General features: G+C 45.5%; 1 protein-coding gene across 3 annotated transcripts in view; it reads left to right on the top strand.

Annotated features, from left to right (window-relative positions):
* Positions 1–227: 227 nt before the first annotated feature.
* MAT2B (methionine adenosyltransferase 2B) overlaps positions 228–16,081 on the top strand; it is an 87,872-nt gene continuing 72,018 nt past the window's right edge. The window contains exon 1 of one of the 3 annotated variants that reach the window (XM_029583558.1): positions 228–409. In XM_029583558.1, the coding sequence (XP_029439418.1) occupies positions 347–409 (63 nt within the window). In that variant the 5' untranslated portion in view covers positions 228–346. The remainder of the gene's footprint in view (positions 410–16,081) is intronic. The other 2 variants (XM_029583557.1, XM_029583556.1) reach the window with 2 other exon arrangements.

Raw genomic sequence — 16,081 nt, 5'->3', positions numbered from 1 at the left:
TTCCTTGCAGCTCGCCTTTCCGGTTAACGTCCAAAACATGCCGCGGACTTTGCTGTCGGTAACTTCTCCCCGCTGCGGGCTCGGCGCGCGCGGCCCGAACCGAGGAGCGCTGTGGCTTTAAGGCTGCGGGCGGGCGGGCGGCCCTTCGCTTCCGCTCCACTGCCCAATCACCGGGCGCCTTCTCGGCGATGCGCGGCGGCAGCAGCCAATCAGCGCGTACGCTTGCTGGGGGGGGGGGCCCGAGCGTCGGCGCGGTGGGTTGCCGGGCTGTGGCAGCGGCTGCGGGGGGGGGTCCCCGTTGGGTGGAGGAGGTCTCTCGGTCCTCGCGCTAGCGGGTGCCGCCGTCATGGTGGGCCGCCAGAAGGAGCTGAAGATCCGGTTCGTGCCGGGGCACGTGGAAGTGGTGCAGGTGAGCTCGGGCGGGGCCGGGCCTCTTGTCTCTCCGCCAGGGCCTGGTGGCTGCGGCCCGGCGCGGGGAGAGGGACCGGCGGTCTTTGGTCAAGCGCCGGGCGAGCAGGAAGCAAAAAATGTCGCTTTGGAATAATTCGCTGCTTGACCTCAGGCGGCAAACGGGTTTCGTGTCGCGGGTTTTGAAAGCTCTGCCTTCTCGTCGTTAGAAACGAAAGCAAGTTGGTGCCGCTGCGCTGTTCCTGATCAGACTCCTCGCTCCGGTATTAAGCATTAGACTGACGAGGGGAACAGATCGTTAACATAGGGCAAGTTATTTTGAAAACGGGGGGGGGGGAATGTGATCAGGATAAACGCTACAGCTCTCTTATTCCAAGGCAACGGAAATATCTACGGTTCCTGAATGTAATCCACTTCGAAGTGCGGAATATAAAGCTAATAAAGACATATGAACAAATCGGGGTCGGATTATAATGGAACCGGTTCGGTGGGGGAGTGAACTCTTCAGACCCATTGGGGGTGCTGGCCTCAACACCCCTTACCGCTCCCTAGATCCAGTAAAGGAGAAGGTGCTCGAGCATCCACAGAACGGGCATCTAGGGGTTTTATTACCGAGAAGCTGACTTGAATGAAGACCTTGGTGACCACCAGCGACTTTTAATTATCTTTCTGGCTGGTGAGAGGAATAAGGTGTAAATAATATAATTATATCTAGCATTCCTTTATTGCTTATTTAGGACCCCCACCCTAAGAGGTATAGCAAAGTTATATTACTATAAAATCAAAACTTTTACCTTGGAAGGAAGTAGTTTTCGTGCTGGGAATGTGATAGTATGAGTTTTGAATAATTTGTGTCTTTTTTTTTTTTTGTACGTTTTGCAAGAAATTTGCCCTGTAGTTTGCCTGCTGTTCTGTGAAGGTTCTTAAAGTCTGTAGTACGTTAATGAGCATTAATTTTGGAAATTGAAAAAAAAACAATTGACTTTGCTAGATTTGAATGTGTATGTTTATATGGTATACTAGTATCCCAATTTATGAAAAACGGCAAGTCATATTTGGAAGTCGGATAATGTTATCATTTTTTAAGAGATAAGGTTGGTGCACTTCCGAGTGAAACAAGATGTCTTTAGCGTTTTATCATTATGGAGGCATGGTCCCAGAAGAATAATGCCTTTCGTTTTGGGGTAGCAGGGTGAAATCACAATGGAGATCAGTGTGGCTGCATTAGGTGCCCAGATTGCCCTCTCAAGACTTTCATTTCAGGGAGTTCGTTAAAACTGATTTTTTTTCAGCTCTCATTCTTTGAGACTCCACATGTACTGGTTAGACTTGTGAATTTATTTGTAAATACATTGCTTATTGTTTATCTGTTAGGCATTAACAAAATATTGATTATGCTCAGGTTTGTAAATATATGCACCTTGAAGGATCATATTGGAAATAACTTTTCTGTATCCTAGGATTGTTATTTGTGAAGATTCTGCTTTATGCTTTACTCTCTCTCATCCTGGAGAATGTAAGCAGGTCTGTTTTTCAAGCTAGCCGCAATGAATATTCATGAGAAATGTTTGTATGTATTTGGTTTAAGGACCATGTTCATTTGTATTTTTTATCTACTATAGAAATTGGACCTGTCTATTGTCCTCAAGGATTGGAAGTAGTCTAGCCTTGCTTTTAGAAGTTTCTGTCTATGGACTTGTGCTGTGGAAGCCAGCAGTGCTAGCCAGTCTTCAGCCAGGCATGGGACCAAATCTACTGGAGATTTCTTGATTGATTTTATTTATATACCGCTTTTTAGCACTTCAAAGTAGATTAGGTGCAGAGAATCCCAAATCACCCTCCTCATTGGGAACAGTTAGCTTAGGGGCTTATTTACTAAAAAATGTTTTCCATTCTATGTCTATGGGAAAAATGCTTAGTAAATAGGGCCCTTAGTTACTGGAAGTCTTGCTTTTTTACTTTTCCAGAATCTTGCAAAAACTTCATTATTAGTGACAAGAAAACAGAGCCAGCTCTGTTGTTCTTCTCTGTTCAACAACACAGGCCGATGCAATATCATGAGCGTGTTAAATGGGCGCTCATAATTGAGCCTGTTCCCTTATTGCACCAGTCCACCTCTCCGGAGCGCTTGATGCAAAATGCAAATGGGGTGGCTGCGGTAAAAAGGAGGCGTATGGGGAAATTGCACGTCCCTAGCGCCGCCTCGGCAGTGGGCACCCAGGAGAGGTGGCTGTCAGCCGGTTAGGAAAATAGACGCTAGGTTTGAGTGTCCCTTTCCATAACCTGACTGCCGGCACCCTTTTTTTTTTTTTTTTTTTGTTACATTTTTAATTTTTTAGTTCCTCTGACTTAATATCGCATGATATGAAGTCTGAGGACGTACAGAAAAGTAGTATCTTCTGCTTTTCGGTATACTTTTTGGGCTCCTCTAAGATTAAAGCCTGCTTGGGACAGGCGTTAATTTAGGGAAGTAAATATGTGTTGTTAGCATGGGGGGAAATAGATAATAAGCTCATCAACACGCATTTACATGTGATGAGCGCCATTACCTATGTGTGTGACTGGACGTGATTCCAGTCATGTGTTGAGCCGTGCGCTGTGGCCAGTGCTCTGCACTACATTGGCCTTAAAGGTAGGATTACAATTTACATTTCAGTAGTGCATTCTGTCTTTAAGATTCTTTCTCTCCCCTGAGCCGTGAATCAACAACTCTGAACAATATTGCTTCTAGGGAGAGATCTCAAAATGTAGGTACCGGCAAAGAGGCAGAGGACTAGTGAGATCAGAAAGGAGACAGATGTACTCAGACACACAGTGATCAGAGCTGTTAATTAGGAAAAGCTTTCAGAATCTTCACTTATTTCACTTTAGAAATAAACTAAAAACCAAATAGGGGATTACAATGATTTGATTTTTTTTTGTCAGTTGAAAGAACTATATTCCTGTCATTGCTACTTTTAAGAGCTTTAAAGGGACAGAGGACTAGTTTATTAGGATTTCATTAACGTAGAAACATAGAAATGACTGCAGAAAAGGACCAAATGGTCCATCCAATCTGCCCAGCAAGCTTATGGTAGTATCTGCTGTGCTGTGTAGGTTACCTCATGCTTATCAGTTTCCCACACCGTAAAAGTCAGGGCCCTGGTTGGTTGCTGTTTGAGTCCAATTCCCTGTTACCTCTTGCCATTGAAGTAGAAAGCAATGTTTGAGTTCCATCAAAGATTCGGGCTTATTGGTCAAGGGTAGTAACCACTGCATCAGCAAGTTACCCCCATACTTGTTCCCCCAGACTGTAAAAGTTGGGGCAATATTTGGTTGCTGTATGAATCCAATTCCCCTTTCGAATGGACCAGCAAAAAAAGAACTTTCTAATTACACATGAAAACAGGGAGGAAGAATCTTAGAAATGAGGAAGGATCTTAACAATTCTTGGGATTCATTTTCTGAGAAGGAATGCTGCAGTTTGATATACAAAGTTCAATAGAAACCAGCAAACAAGGTGTAATGGTTTCTTTTTCATTAGACTAACCGAATACATTTTGGAGCAGTTATCAAGTTTATGCAGTGTGATTATTGCCATCCCCTCCCTGTGTGGCTAGAAATGCACACTGTTCGCTTTTAGCTAGGGAGAAAAGCTGGGTTATATTGGGAGAAGGAAATTGTGCATGAAGATTGCAGATATTTGATTATGCATGTACTTTCTAGCACATACTTTCACTTCAGTGCAGGAGCAAAAGTATGCAGGTACTTTTTACTTAGGCAGGCTGGGGTTTGCCAAAGCTTTCTCTGCAAAAAGCTTTACTTTTTTTTTTTTAATTCTTGCTTATAGTTTTCAAATCAAATATATATAATATATTCAGTGCAGAAACATTGGCATGTTGAAAAAACAAGAATATTTATGCAATATTATAACAAAGAAATAATATTCAAATTGGCACTTTAGACTACAATATGGTGAGGGAGGAGCCTTTAGGAAAAAGCCACGGGGAATGGCTAACAAACAAAATACAATGTTTTCTATAAAAAGGACGGTAGCTGCATAGCATGAAAATCAACCCTTTTACACATTATCCACTCTATCTGTAGTAGGTAAGGTCTGACTTCTCCGAGCTTCCACAAAAGATTGTAACTGGTTAGGATCAAAGAAAACAAATTTAGCAGACTCTACGGTTATCACACATTTACAGGGATAACGAATAACATAGGTTGCTCCCAAAGAGAGCACTGACACTTTCATAGCAAGAAACTTTTTTTCTCCGCTCTTGTGTTGCCTTGGTTATATCTGGAAATATCCAAATCTTTTGGCCTCTAAACAGAGAGTCCTTGTTCCGAAAATATAAACGCAGAATATTATTACGATCTTGCATAAAAACAAATGACACCAACAATGTAGCTCGATATAACACATTTTCTTCTCCAGAATTTTCAAGGAAATCAGTCAGATTAAAGAGAATATCAACAGCATTATTATCCAGTGATCTTCTGTTCGTTGGAAGAAAATAAATCTTTTCCATAGAAGGGAGAGCATTCTCTAGTAGTTTCAGAACTTTTTAAATACATGAAAAATAGATCAAGAGGTGTAATCAAAGGAATTTGAGGAAAATCAAGTATCCTCAAATTTGCAGATCTGAGAGAATTTTCAGCATTCTCAATTCTGCAACAGATAGAAGACAAATCTTTGATAACATTTACTTGTACATTTTGAATTTCCACTGTATTAGTTTTCACCTCTGTCACTTTCTGTTCCATAGAGTCCAACCGCGTTTCAAAAGATTGAGAGTTGTTATATAAATCTGTAGTTAAAGAGACCAAATCATTAAGAGACTTATTTACTGACATTAGGACAGTCCAGAGATTATCCAGAGCCACAGTCAGGTTCTAGGAAAAATTGTAGAAGAAATCCCTGCAAGTGTATTAACTTGTGCCACACTTGCTTTCTGTGAATCTGTTGTCAAAGAAGGCAATGAGACCGCACTATCCTCAGTGAGTTGTGCCCTTTGAGGCCCTTCTTCGACTTCCAAATGCCGGATTTGTGCCTGCAAAATGGTGGACACCGGGCCTGGTGAAAAAACAGAGCCTTCCAGCTCTACCGAGGCAGCATGTCCAGCAGCCTTCCAGCTCTACCGAGGCAGCATGTCCAGCAGGAGGGCACGGAGTGGAACGGTGATCGGGGCTAAGAGAAACATCTGCCGCCAACGGGCTGGCGTCTCCAGGTCCGACCAAGCCGGCTTCAATCACCAAACTCCGGGTAAATCGCGCTTCAGTTAGAGATGTTTGGCGAAGGGGAACCGGCGAACTTGACGCCTTCCCTTGTCGTACAGCTCCTTTCCGTTTCCCCATTACAAAGAAAAACTTGTTCAGTGGAAATAATTAAAATTGATGGGGGATTTACTGGGGGCTGTGCTGAAACGCGTCTGCTATGCAGCGGCCATCTTGGTTCCGCCCAGAAAGCTTTACTTTTGACAATGAGCCTGCAGTTCCAGGAGGTGGAGGGTGCTCATTATTGCCTTCCCCATGACTAGCTTTCAAAGAGTTGTGGTTCCTTCATACAGTATGTGTAAAATGAGCAAAGCGTAATGTTTTAGTTTATTAAAAATGTCTTTACTGCTTTGTCAGCAAGAGCTCTAAGTAGTTTACAAGCATAAACAGGACAAATACTTTAGACTGTTTATTTGTATTGTGTTTGATATAAAGTAACCTGTATTTACAATTTAAAACAGCAATATAGTACAACTTAATCACAGTCATAGATCATACATGTCACTAAACCTAAACACGTAACCCAAATTTATACATCGGTAACATAATCACATTTATAAACCATCCTGCCTAGTGTGACACTAGCATTCTAGTTCTGTTGCAGAGCTAATTCTGACTTTCCGTTATCTCATGCACCTCAGATATTACACAGCTATATTTCTAATACCTTTCTAAACCTGCTTATATTAGGTGCCAATCTGATATCTTTAGGCAGTTGATGCCATAGCCTGCGGGCAACAAAAGTAAAACTGCTGGCTCACACACTGACCTCAGGTGCTTTTTAATGAGGTGAACAGACTATTTTTATTCCTTTAAGATAAAAATAAATCCTGCACCGGCAGTTTAGTATCTGTGTCCTCCCCTTGGTCTGTCTGTCTTTATTTTTATCTTTTTCAGGTGCCGGCAGGACTGACTGAATGCAGTCCATGGGTGATCCGTGTAGGTTGCTGAGCCTGGAAACTCGCCTGAGTTCTAACCGGGCAGGAGTTCCATGTCGTTTCACTGATCAATTGGCATCGATGGAGGTTCAGACAGTGCAGAGATCGAGGCCCACAGTGTTCCTGTGAGGGGAAGTGCTCATCCTCCCCACATTCAAAGGAACTAGTCTCCACAGCCAGGAGCCCTGGATGACAACGTCTCCCCTCCTGCGTGCCGGGGATGGCAGTGCAGTTGTCTTGTGAGAGAGGGTGAGCAGGTGCCTGGGCAAGCAGCTTGCTGCCACACTGTTGATCTGACGCATTGATGTCAGGACCGCATCGGGGACCAGGACTACCATTGAGTGCCATGCTCACCCTTGACACCATCAAGGTTCCGAGGCGCCCTTGATGCCATGGGGGTGAATGACCGCCCTCGATGCCAAAAGGGCCTTCTGTCCCGTAGGCATCTGTGGACATGGAGTCTCGATGTACTGGAGTCATCGAGTGCCTTGAGCCTCAAGGTGGCGGAGTAGCGGCACCAACCTCTAGAGCATTTATGTCCCATCCATGCCATGGATGCCTCTGTCCCATTCATGCCCCAGATGCTGTCAAGGTGTCCTCGGGGTTGTCTCAGTGCATGGCCGTCATGGAGGCCATCTGGATTGGTTGCGCACCGATGCCTTTCGTTGCCGCTCTTGACAATGTCAAGCACCATCAACAAGGCACTGGGATCCCCATTGAGAACCCTTGAGTGCCACTGAAGTCCTCGAGCGACAGGGATTTCAGCCTTGAATGGATTGAGTGCCAGGGTCACGATTTACTCAAGGAACCCTGGTATACCGAGGTATCCAAGTGCAGTGGTCTGGTGTCCTGAAGGGGCGAGGAGGGGCATTGTATGTCCCATCACTGGCCTAAGGCTATTGGGCACCATGGATGCCGATGATCTTGGGGGCCCTGAGCTGCTGGGATCAGGGGGCATCAGAGGCCCCGCCTGGATTTGTGCACCATTGGTGTTAATGAGCGCTAGCGGCTATTGTCAGCCATAGCTGCTGATGAGGGACACTATCGAGCTCGCAGCATTGATGTCCTCGGACGGATAGGTGAGTCAATGGGAACAGTTGATGATGCTAGCTGTCATTGGTTACTTGGCATGTTGGGGCTACAGAGCCTTTGCCTGCAGTGCTGCTGGCATCCTTTGAATCACTGGTCCATCATGCCTTTGGGCACCAAGGTATCTATTGGTGCCACTGGGCTGGTGAAGTCAGAGGGCGCCTGTGGTGCCGGGGATAGTGCTATATACTGTCAAACTGATTAAGATGTGGTCCAGCACTGTTGAAGCTCTGGGTGCAGTGTTTGGTGCCCTTGATGTGATCCATGGTTGGTGAGCACGAAAACACGGTGGCCCTACGGGCATTGCCACTACTGTGGGCACAGTGGTTGTGGTTGGATGCTGCAGGACATGACAGAGCACAATGGGCACTGTCGGTTGCCATGGACTTCGCTGCTGTTCCATGAGGAAAATGGCAGTGAGCCATTCCCGACATAATTCAAGGGCTTTGTCCAGCCTCTTGGAGTGTGATCATGTACTGGAGGGGGTGATGCCATAGAGCACCACCCACCACCATGCCATACCCAGAGCCTCAGTGGTACTGGGGATGCCGTCGTTACTGTTCCTATGCACTCCACTGGGAGTTACTGTAACAGTGGAGCGCAGCATGCGCGGTAGGGTACGGCAAAAGCATCTACTCTAAGGACCTCTGGCGATGGCAGAAAGCATTTGCCCTGTTTGTGCAGTTTTCAGCCATGCCAGGGTTTTGCCATTGTTGCGTCAATTCTGCACCACAAAGTGCTGGGGAGCACTGGCGAGAGAGGTGTTAATACACACTTTGTGATTTGCCTTTTGTCAGTGCAAAACCACCGACTCTAGCAAGTGGTTCTCGGTCCTTGCTGTGTATTGGGATTCTACCCACAAGTCGCCGCATCTCAAAAAAGATATAATTGCGATGGAGAAGGTACAGAGAAGGGCTACCAAAATAAGGGGAATGGAACAACTCTCCTATGAGGAAAGACTAAAGAGGTTAGGACTTTTCAGCTTTGAGAAGAGACGACTGAGGGGGGATATGATAGAGGTGTTTAAAATCATGAGAGGTCTAGAACGGGTAGATGTGAATCGGTTATTTACTCTTTCGGATAGTAGAAAGACTAGGGGGCACTCCATGAAGTTAGCATGGGGCACATTTAAAACTAATCGGAGAAAGTTCTTTTTTACTCAACGCACAATTAGACTCTGGAATTTGTTGCCGGAGGATGTGGTTAGTGCAGTTAATATAGCTGTGTTTAAAAAAGGATTGGATAAGTTCTTGGAGGAGAAGTCCATTACCTGCTATTAAGTTCACTTAGAGAATAGCCACTGCCATTAGCAATGGTTACATGGAATAGACTTAGTTTTTGGGAACTTGCCAGGTTCTTATGGCCTGGATTGGCCACTGTTGGAAAAGGATGCTGGGCTTGATGGACCCTTGGTCTGACCCAGTATGGCATTTTCTTATGTTCTTATGTATGGCAAGTGGGATCATAGGTGTGCTGCCATCTATAGGATAGGATACAACTAACTGTATGAGTACTGGTTAGCATGATTTTACAGCAGAGGGTTCTATTCTCTGGTGGCCCTCTACTGTATGTGTGTGTGTTTCCCTTGTGGCGAGCACAACAGGTTGTGTGCCGTAGCCACAGTACTGACCTAGGATGGTGTTCCTGATCGAACCCTAAGGGGGGAGTAGACACCAAGAGGGTAGTGTCGGGAGTCTTCTCCTTCCTTAGAAGAGGAATATGTCTTTCGACCCCTTCCGTGTCAAAAATCCCCTTTGTGGGGAAGCCCCTGTGGCTCCATTCCTGGCAGGTTTATCGCTGAACTGGAGCCTCCTTGTAGGCCAGGGGATGGCAGTCATCTGACTATTTTTGTTGGGGCCCCTTCATTGATTACTATGGTGGCCTTCCCCATCCGAGCGTGGCTGCCAGTGGCAGATTGGTCGCTTCTGAACCTCAACGTTCAGTGATTTTGTCTCGGCTCTCAATTGGAGAGTTGATAGGTTTTTCGGGATCGGGAGGCCTCTTTTCCCATTGCTTTCCTGTCCCTTCAGGGAGGGGGGGATTCGACTGGGTTCCAGGGCAACTCTCTTATGGGCTCCCTTCTAGATGCCTAGTTGTTCAACCCGACAAGGGGTGTCCCTCGTTGTCCATTTCCTGGAGAAGGCATGTCACGGCTTCTGACTGGTGGTTCTCTCGGTTCCTCATAGGATCCGAGAGCCGGTCGAGTGGTAGCGCCTCTCCTAAGGCACAGCAGGTCTGTTTCATGTGGGAGCCTTTCCAGAGTAGCTTCCCGATAAAGATTAGAGATTTCTCTTGTCCAAGAGATACCTTTGATGCCTGCTGAGCTCAATGGACTATTGCCAGTCTTTCTCGCCTGCAGGATCCGACCTCAGTGAGGAGGGTTCTAATCCATCTAATTGGCACATTTGCCTTTCAACCTATCGCCATATCCATTGCTGAGGGAGTTGGGATGAGGGACCCCACAACAGAGGTGCTGCTCTTTGGTTGCAGTGGCTTCCCCATTTTGGGGATAATCCACTCTGCAGATAGGGGAGTCCTGGTTCATGCAACGATTGCTTCCTTGGGGGGAGTATATGTTATCATGGCTGAGGTACCAATACCTGAGTCAGGTTCAGGGCAATCTGTTCTGAGATCGCCCTTGCCCTGCCCTGGTATCTTTAGGGTTTCCAGGCCGGTGAAGAAATTCTGTTCAACAGGGGTTTGCACTTGCGGCATCCCGGCTTCCTGTCTCCTAATGGAATGTTTATGGATTTCTTTCCTGTGGAATTTGCTCTCAGCTTCAAATGCTCCAAGCAGGCTGAGGGCTATCTCTGTGGGTAACTCCCTACTGGAATCGGCAGTGAGATACTCACTTGGGGTTGTTATACAGCCCAGTGACTTGTTCTTACCCCTGCAGTCCAGCGGTCTGCCTCCTTGTGTTCTTCACTCCTTCCGACTTCCAGTTGGAATGTCGGAGGGAGGAGAGGAAAAATGAAGTCATTCATGGAGTATCTTAGTGTATATACTTGCAGGGAAAGATACACCACTTTTTCCCTTTATTTTCGCCAAGCTCTGGCCACTACTGCCTTTAGCTTTTCTAACTTCACTAGCTTGTCCAAAGTGGAAGGACTCAAAGGAGGAAGCTCAGGAGGAGGAAGATGAGGAGATGCTGTGTGCAGTAAACAAAGTAGGGCCTGGCCCTGCATGCTGCCCAGGACTCATGCTGTAGCTAGGAAGGAACTTGCATGATTGCATATGTTTACGAGCCCACTGTTTGTGCTGGCCTGGGTCTGAGCACCAGCAATGGTGACTTCTATGGCACCCCTGAGCAGGTTTGAAGGCAAGATAGTTGAGAGACACTGCTCTATCATACCCTTCTCTAAGCTGAAGGAGCCCTGTGTTCATAAGGGAGCTGTTCAAAACCTTAACCATTTTTCTTGCCCATCTGTGTACTTTTTCCAGTTCCATGATCCATTTTCAGATGTGACCAGAACTGCATACAACATTCAAGGTGCTGCCATTTTATTCTCCATTCCTTTCCAAATAATTCCCAGCCTCAAAATTAAAAAACAAAACACACAAACGTCACAGTAGAAAAAAATCATATAACCCATCTAGTTTTCCTATCCATATTAACTACTCAGCTCTCCCTCCCTCAGAGATCCCCTGTGCTTGTCCCATGCTTTCTTGAATTCAGATACTGTCTTTTCTCCGACAGTCTCCTTTCATTTGAGAGGTGTGCATTAATACTTTGAAGATATTTAAATCTCATATCTTCTCTCTCACTTTTCTTCTTTGATATAGATGTGTGTGTAGATATATATATATATATATAGAACACCAATTATACCAATAATGTTTAGTCCAGAACTCTAATGAAAATATTAGAGAAAAAAAAGTATAATATAAACATTCCATAAAGTATGAAAAAATAGTAACATAGGAAAACATTCTAGTAATACAAAAAAATGAATTTTGCGTAAACAATAAATATAAAAAAAAATTTCCAAAAATGTGACACATCGAAACATGAAAAGATACACAAACTATGTATGTTGGGGAATATTAAAAGGGGTGTCTGTCGTTGCCATTGCCAGCTTACCAGTTTGTTCACCTAGTTAACAGCTAGGGCCTTCAACCCCACCCTGATTTTAATAGTTTATAATCCCCCCCCAGACACTTTAAACCCCCTTGAAATGGTTCGATCCTTTTTATTTTATAAACTACACGTCATCTATAGCAGAATAAAAGTTATGTGGCAGAAGACCTCGGCGTGCGCTGGGTTGTGGCAGTATTCATGCGTACATCGTACATCTCTTAGCCAGGCCTCGAAATACACAGGCCTGGCAGGACCACACCCAAGCCCTGCCCCTTTTGGGAAGCTTTTCAGATGTGCACGCAGTGGGTTTTAAGCATGGGTCTGGGCACTTTTTAAAATACAATCGGCACGCGTAAGCCCAGCTTGAGCGCACATCCGCTAACTGATGCGTACAGCAGATTTTTAAAATTCACCTTTTTGTTGTTAAGCATTTCTGCTTTCAGAGATGTTAATTCCAGCAGTATTTTGCACCACCTGTTTTTCCACAGCAGCAGCAGCTTCTGACTTGGCAGATGTCAATGGGGAAAAACAGCTGAAGATGCTGCAACAAGCCCTGCCCAAACTTGGCCCTAGTTTTTGACCAGCCTTGTCTCTCTCTGACCTTGACCTCTCCTATAGGGGGAAGGATCCATCTTTACTAAGATTGTGGTTAATTTTTGCACCTCCCACCTTCCAGTACTACCCCATTGTTCAGGCTTCAATCGACTCAGCTCCATCTTGAAGTGAAGTCTCTAGTTATCCAGCAGTTGATAGAACCTGTCCCTCCAGACCAAGTGAGGCCTCCACACTCAAGTGGGACATGTTATGTCAGCCCTTTTTATCCTTGGTGTGTGTCATAGAAGAAATGAAGGGATCACTCTAGTGGTGAGTAGACCCGAACATCCTAGACATTGGGGTTCCCCTTCGACTTCTACCCCATCAAGTAACACTGGCAACGGATGATTTCACTGGGGAAGGGGTGTACCCACGAGTTCTTTCTGAATCTAAGGAACCTGATTGTCAACAGAATGGCTGTTTTAGGTCAGTCTTTTGGAGCTTTGAGCAATGAGACAAGTCATGAGAGCTTTTTCGCATCTCCTTTAGCGAAACAGAATTCTAATGAAAACAGACAATCAAGTAGCAATGTTGTATGTCAACCAGGAAGGAGGCACAAGTTCATGGACCCTTTTCCAGGAATTCCTGGACCTTCCTACAAACAGCCTATCTTCCCAGGCAGGTTGGCGGATTGCTTTAGCAGAGTGTTTCTTCCTCATGAGTGGCCTCTAGATCAAGTAGCAGCAGATAGGTTGTTTGATCTTTGGGGGTCACCTGTTGATTGAGGGGTCACCAACAGGAAGGTGGAAAACTTTTGCTCCATTCTTTGAAGCAATGTTGTATGTCAACCAGGAAGGAGGCACAAGTTCATGGACCCTTTTCCAGGAATTCCTGGACCTTCCTACAAACAGCCTATCTTCCCAGGCAGGTTGGCGGATTGCTTTAGCAGAGTGTTTCTTCCTCATGAGTGGCCTCTAGATCAAGTAGCAGCAGATAGGTTGTTTGATCTTTGGGGGTCACCTGTTGATTGAGGGGTCACCAACAGGAAGGTGGAAAACTTTTGCTCCATTCTTTGAAGCAAATTTAAATCTGCTCCAGATACTTTTCTGCTCATATAGGATGAGATTTACTGTATGCTTTTCTGTCTCTTCCACTAATACCCAGAGCAGTTCAGAAAGTGGCCTAGAATCAAGCATAATTGATTCTCATCACTCTAGCACAGGGGTCAGGAACCTTTTTGGCTGAGAGAGCCATAAACGCCACATATTTTAAAATGTAATTCCATGAGAGCCATACAATATGTTTAAAACTAAATACAAGTAAATGTGTGCATTTTAAAGTACAATAAGTCTCTGAAAATATTACACCAGGCCTAAAGACACCAATACATCTCCTATTAGGAAAACGAACCAAGTCAGGCTGCTATAGAGTCCTACACAGAAACTACACGCCAGCAGAAAACCTCACCTGAATCACGTGCTGTCCCTCACCTAACATAGAATAAAGAGACCAAAACGCATAACAAGAAGAATGCAGACAAAAACTGAATTGGAAACTGCAACAAGCCAGAGTCTCTGTATGCAGTGTAACAAAGGAAAAAAGAAACATCACACATCCTTATAAAACAAATCAAGAAATATAAAATCATCAGCAGTAAAACTGTACTAACAAAAAGAACATATTTCGAAACAGCTGATGAGTGGAATATCCAATAATTAAAAACTCATATAAAACATTTCCAGATACCAACAAAATATTTCAAAATAGCAGACACAAAGATCCAGTAATGAAAAATAATAAGGATACAAAAATTTTTTTGCTCTGCATACCTGGGAACGTTTGATATCCAGGTGTCCTGAGATTGTTCTGAATTAGCAGGAGGTGGGGTGGTTTGCTTGGAACTTTCTCCTCTCTGTCACATACCAGCGCTCTCTCTCACACTGGCTCTCAATGACACACCTATACACACATGCTCTCAGTCACTCACATATACAAATGTTTTTTCTCTCTCACTTATATAGGCTCTTAATTACACATTTACACACATGCTGTCTATCTTTTCACGCTTACACACACACAGGCTTTCAATCACATAAATACATGCTGTCTTTTTCTCTCACACACAGACTCTCATTCACATGCTTACAAACATGTCCTCTCTTTCTCTCATTTACACACAGGCTCTCAATCACATACTCACATGCTCCCTCACCTAAATCAGCTCTCAATCACACAGACACACATGGTCTCTCTCTCTCATTTAAACACAGGCTCTCAATCACATACTCACATGCTCCATCACCTAAACCAGCTGTCAATCAGACACAGACACACATGATCTCTCTCTTACTTATACACACAGGCTCTTAATCATACATACACATGATCTCTCTCACACACAAAGGATCTCAATCATACACACATACTCTTTCAAACAAACAGGTTTTCAATTACAAACTTACACATACAGGTTCCCAATGGTAAACTTACATTCATGCTCTCTCTCTCACAGGCAGGATCTCAATCACAGACATACTCTCTTTCACATATACAGGCTCTCAATCATTCACATACATGCAATCTCTCACTCACACACACAGGATCTCAAACACACATGCTTGCTCGCTCATTCACTCTCTCTCTCCCCCCCCCCCCCCCCCCCCCCCCGGGAACTTGCGGCAGCAGCAGCCACCTCCCAACGCTAACCTCCTTCATTTTCAGCCCTCGCGGAGGCGAAGGCGGAGTCCCATCGGCCGCGGTTGAAGATTTTCATTTTCCTCCGAGCCGCGCTGCAGTCTTCTTCCCGTCGGACACTAGCGTGCCTGCGCGGGTCTTCCCGCGCAGGCACCCGATGACTCCAGCGTTGGCACCCGGCTGACACCCGATGACTCCCGCGCAGGCACCCGGATGACTCCAGTCGGCGTGCTCTCTTCTCCTCCCCCCCCCGCGGCCCGGAAGAGGAAGTGGTGAGCATCGGGTGCCTGCGCGGAAGAAGAGACCACGCTAGTGTGGTCTCTTCTTCCCGCGCAGGCACCCGATGCTCTCCACTTCCTCTTCCGGGGCGGGGGGGGGGGGAGGAGAAGAGAGCACGCCGGTGCCGCTGACTCCAGCTGTCCTGCCGCGTTCCGCCCGGGCTGACAGCATTTTAAGCCCGGGCGGCGGAGGACCAGGGAGCAGCTGGGTCAGCGGGGAACCGCGAAGTATGGCGACACTTGTCTGCGAGCCAGATGCACCCCTTAAAAGAGCCATATCTGGCTCGCGAGCCATGGGTTCCCGACCCCTGCTCTAGCATGACCCAGACAAGTGTGGTTCTTGTACTTTGTCCGGTTGTCAGTTAGCCCTCTGATTTCTCTATGATCCAATCCGACTTTAACTCGAGGAGGGTTGTCTGTATCATCCAAATCTTGCACCTCTCAACAGCATGGATGTTGAGCGCTCGCCAAGCGCTTTGCTATTATTACCCAAGGAAATTGAGGGAATTGTATTTTCCACCAGGAAGCCTTCTAGAAGGGCTTACAAATTTAAATGTAAATGCTTTTCTTCTTGGTATCAATAGAGCGCCTTTGACCTGTTCTCTTGCGTGCATCAGTAGTCAGTATGCCATCAGTCAAAATATATATCCATGCCATAGCAGCTATACTGTGTTCAAGTGGATGGCAAATTGCTATCCTTATCCTTTAATATCAAAGTTCATGAAAGGCTTTAGGCCACCAGTGCCATAAGATCACAGCTCATGAAGCCTCATTACAACTTCCTTGAAGTTTCTAACATAGAA

The sequence above is a fragment of the Rhinatrema bivittatum genome, chromosome 18 (assembly GCF_901001135.1).
Source record: "Rhinatrema bivittatum chromosome 18, aRhiBiv1.1, whole genome shotgun sequence".
NCBI lineage: Eukaryota > Metazoa > Chordata > Amphibia > Gymnophiona > Rhinatrematidae > Rhinatrema > Rhinatrema bivittatum.
This window is presented reverse-complemented; position numbering and strand designations above follow the sequence as displayed.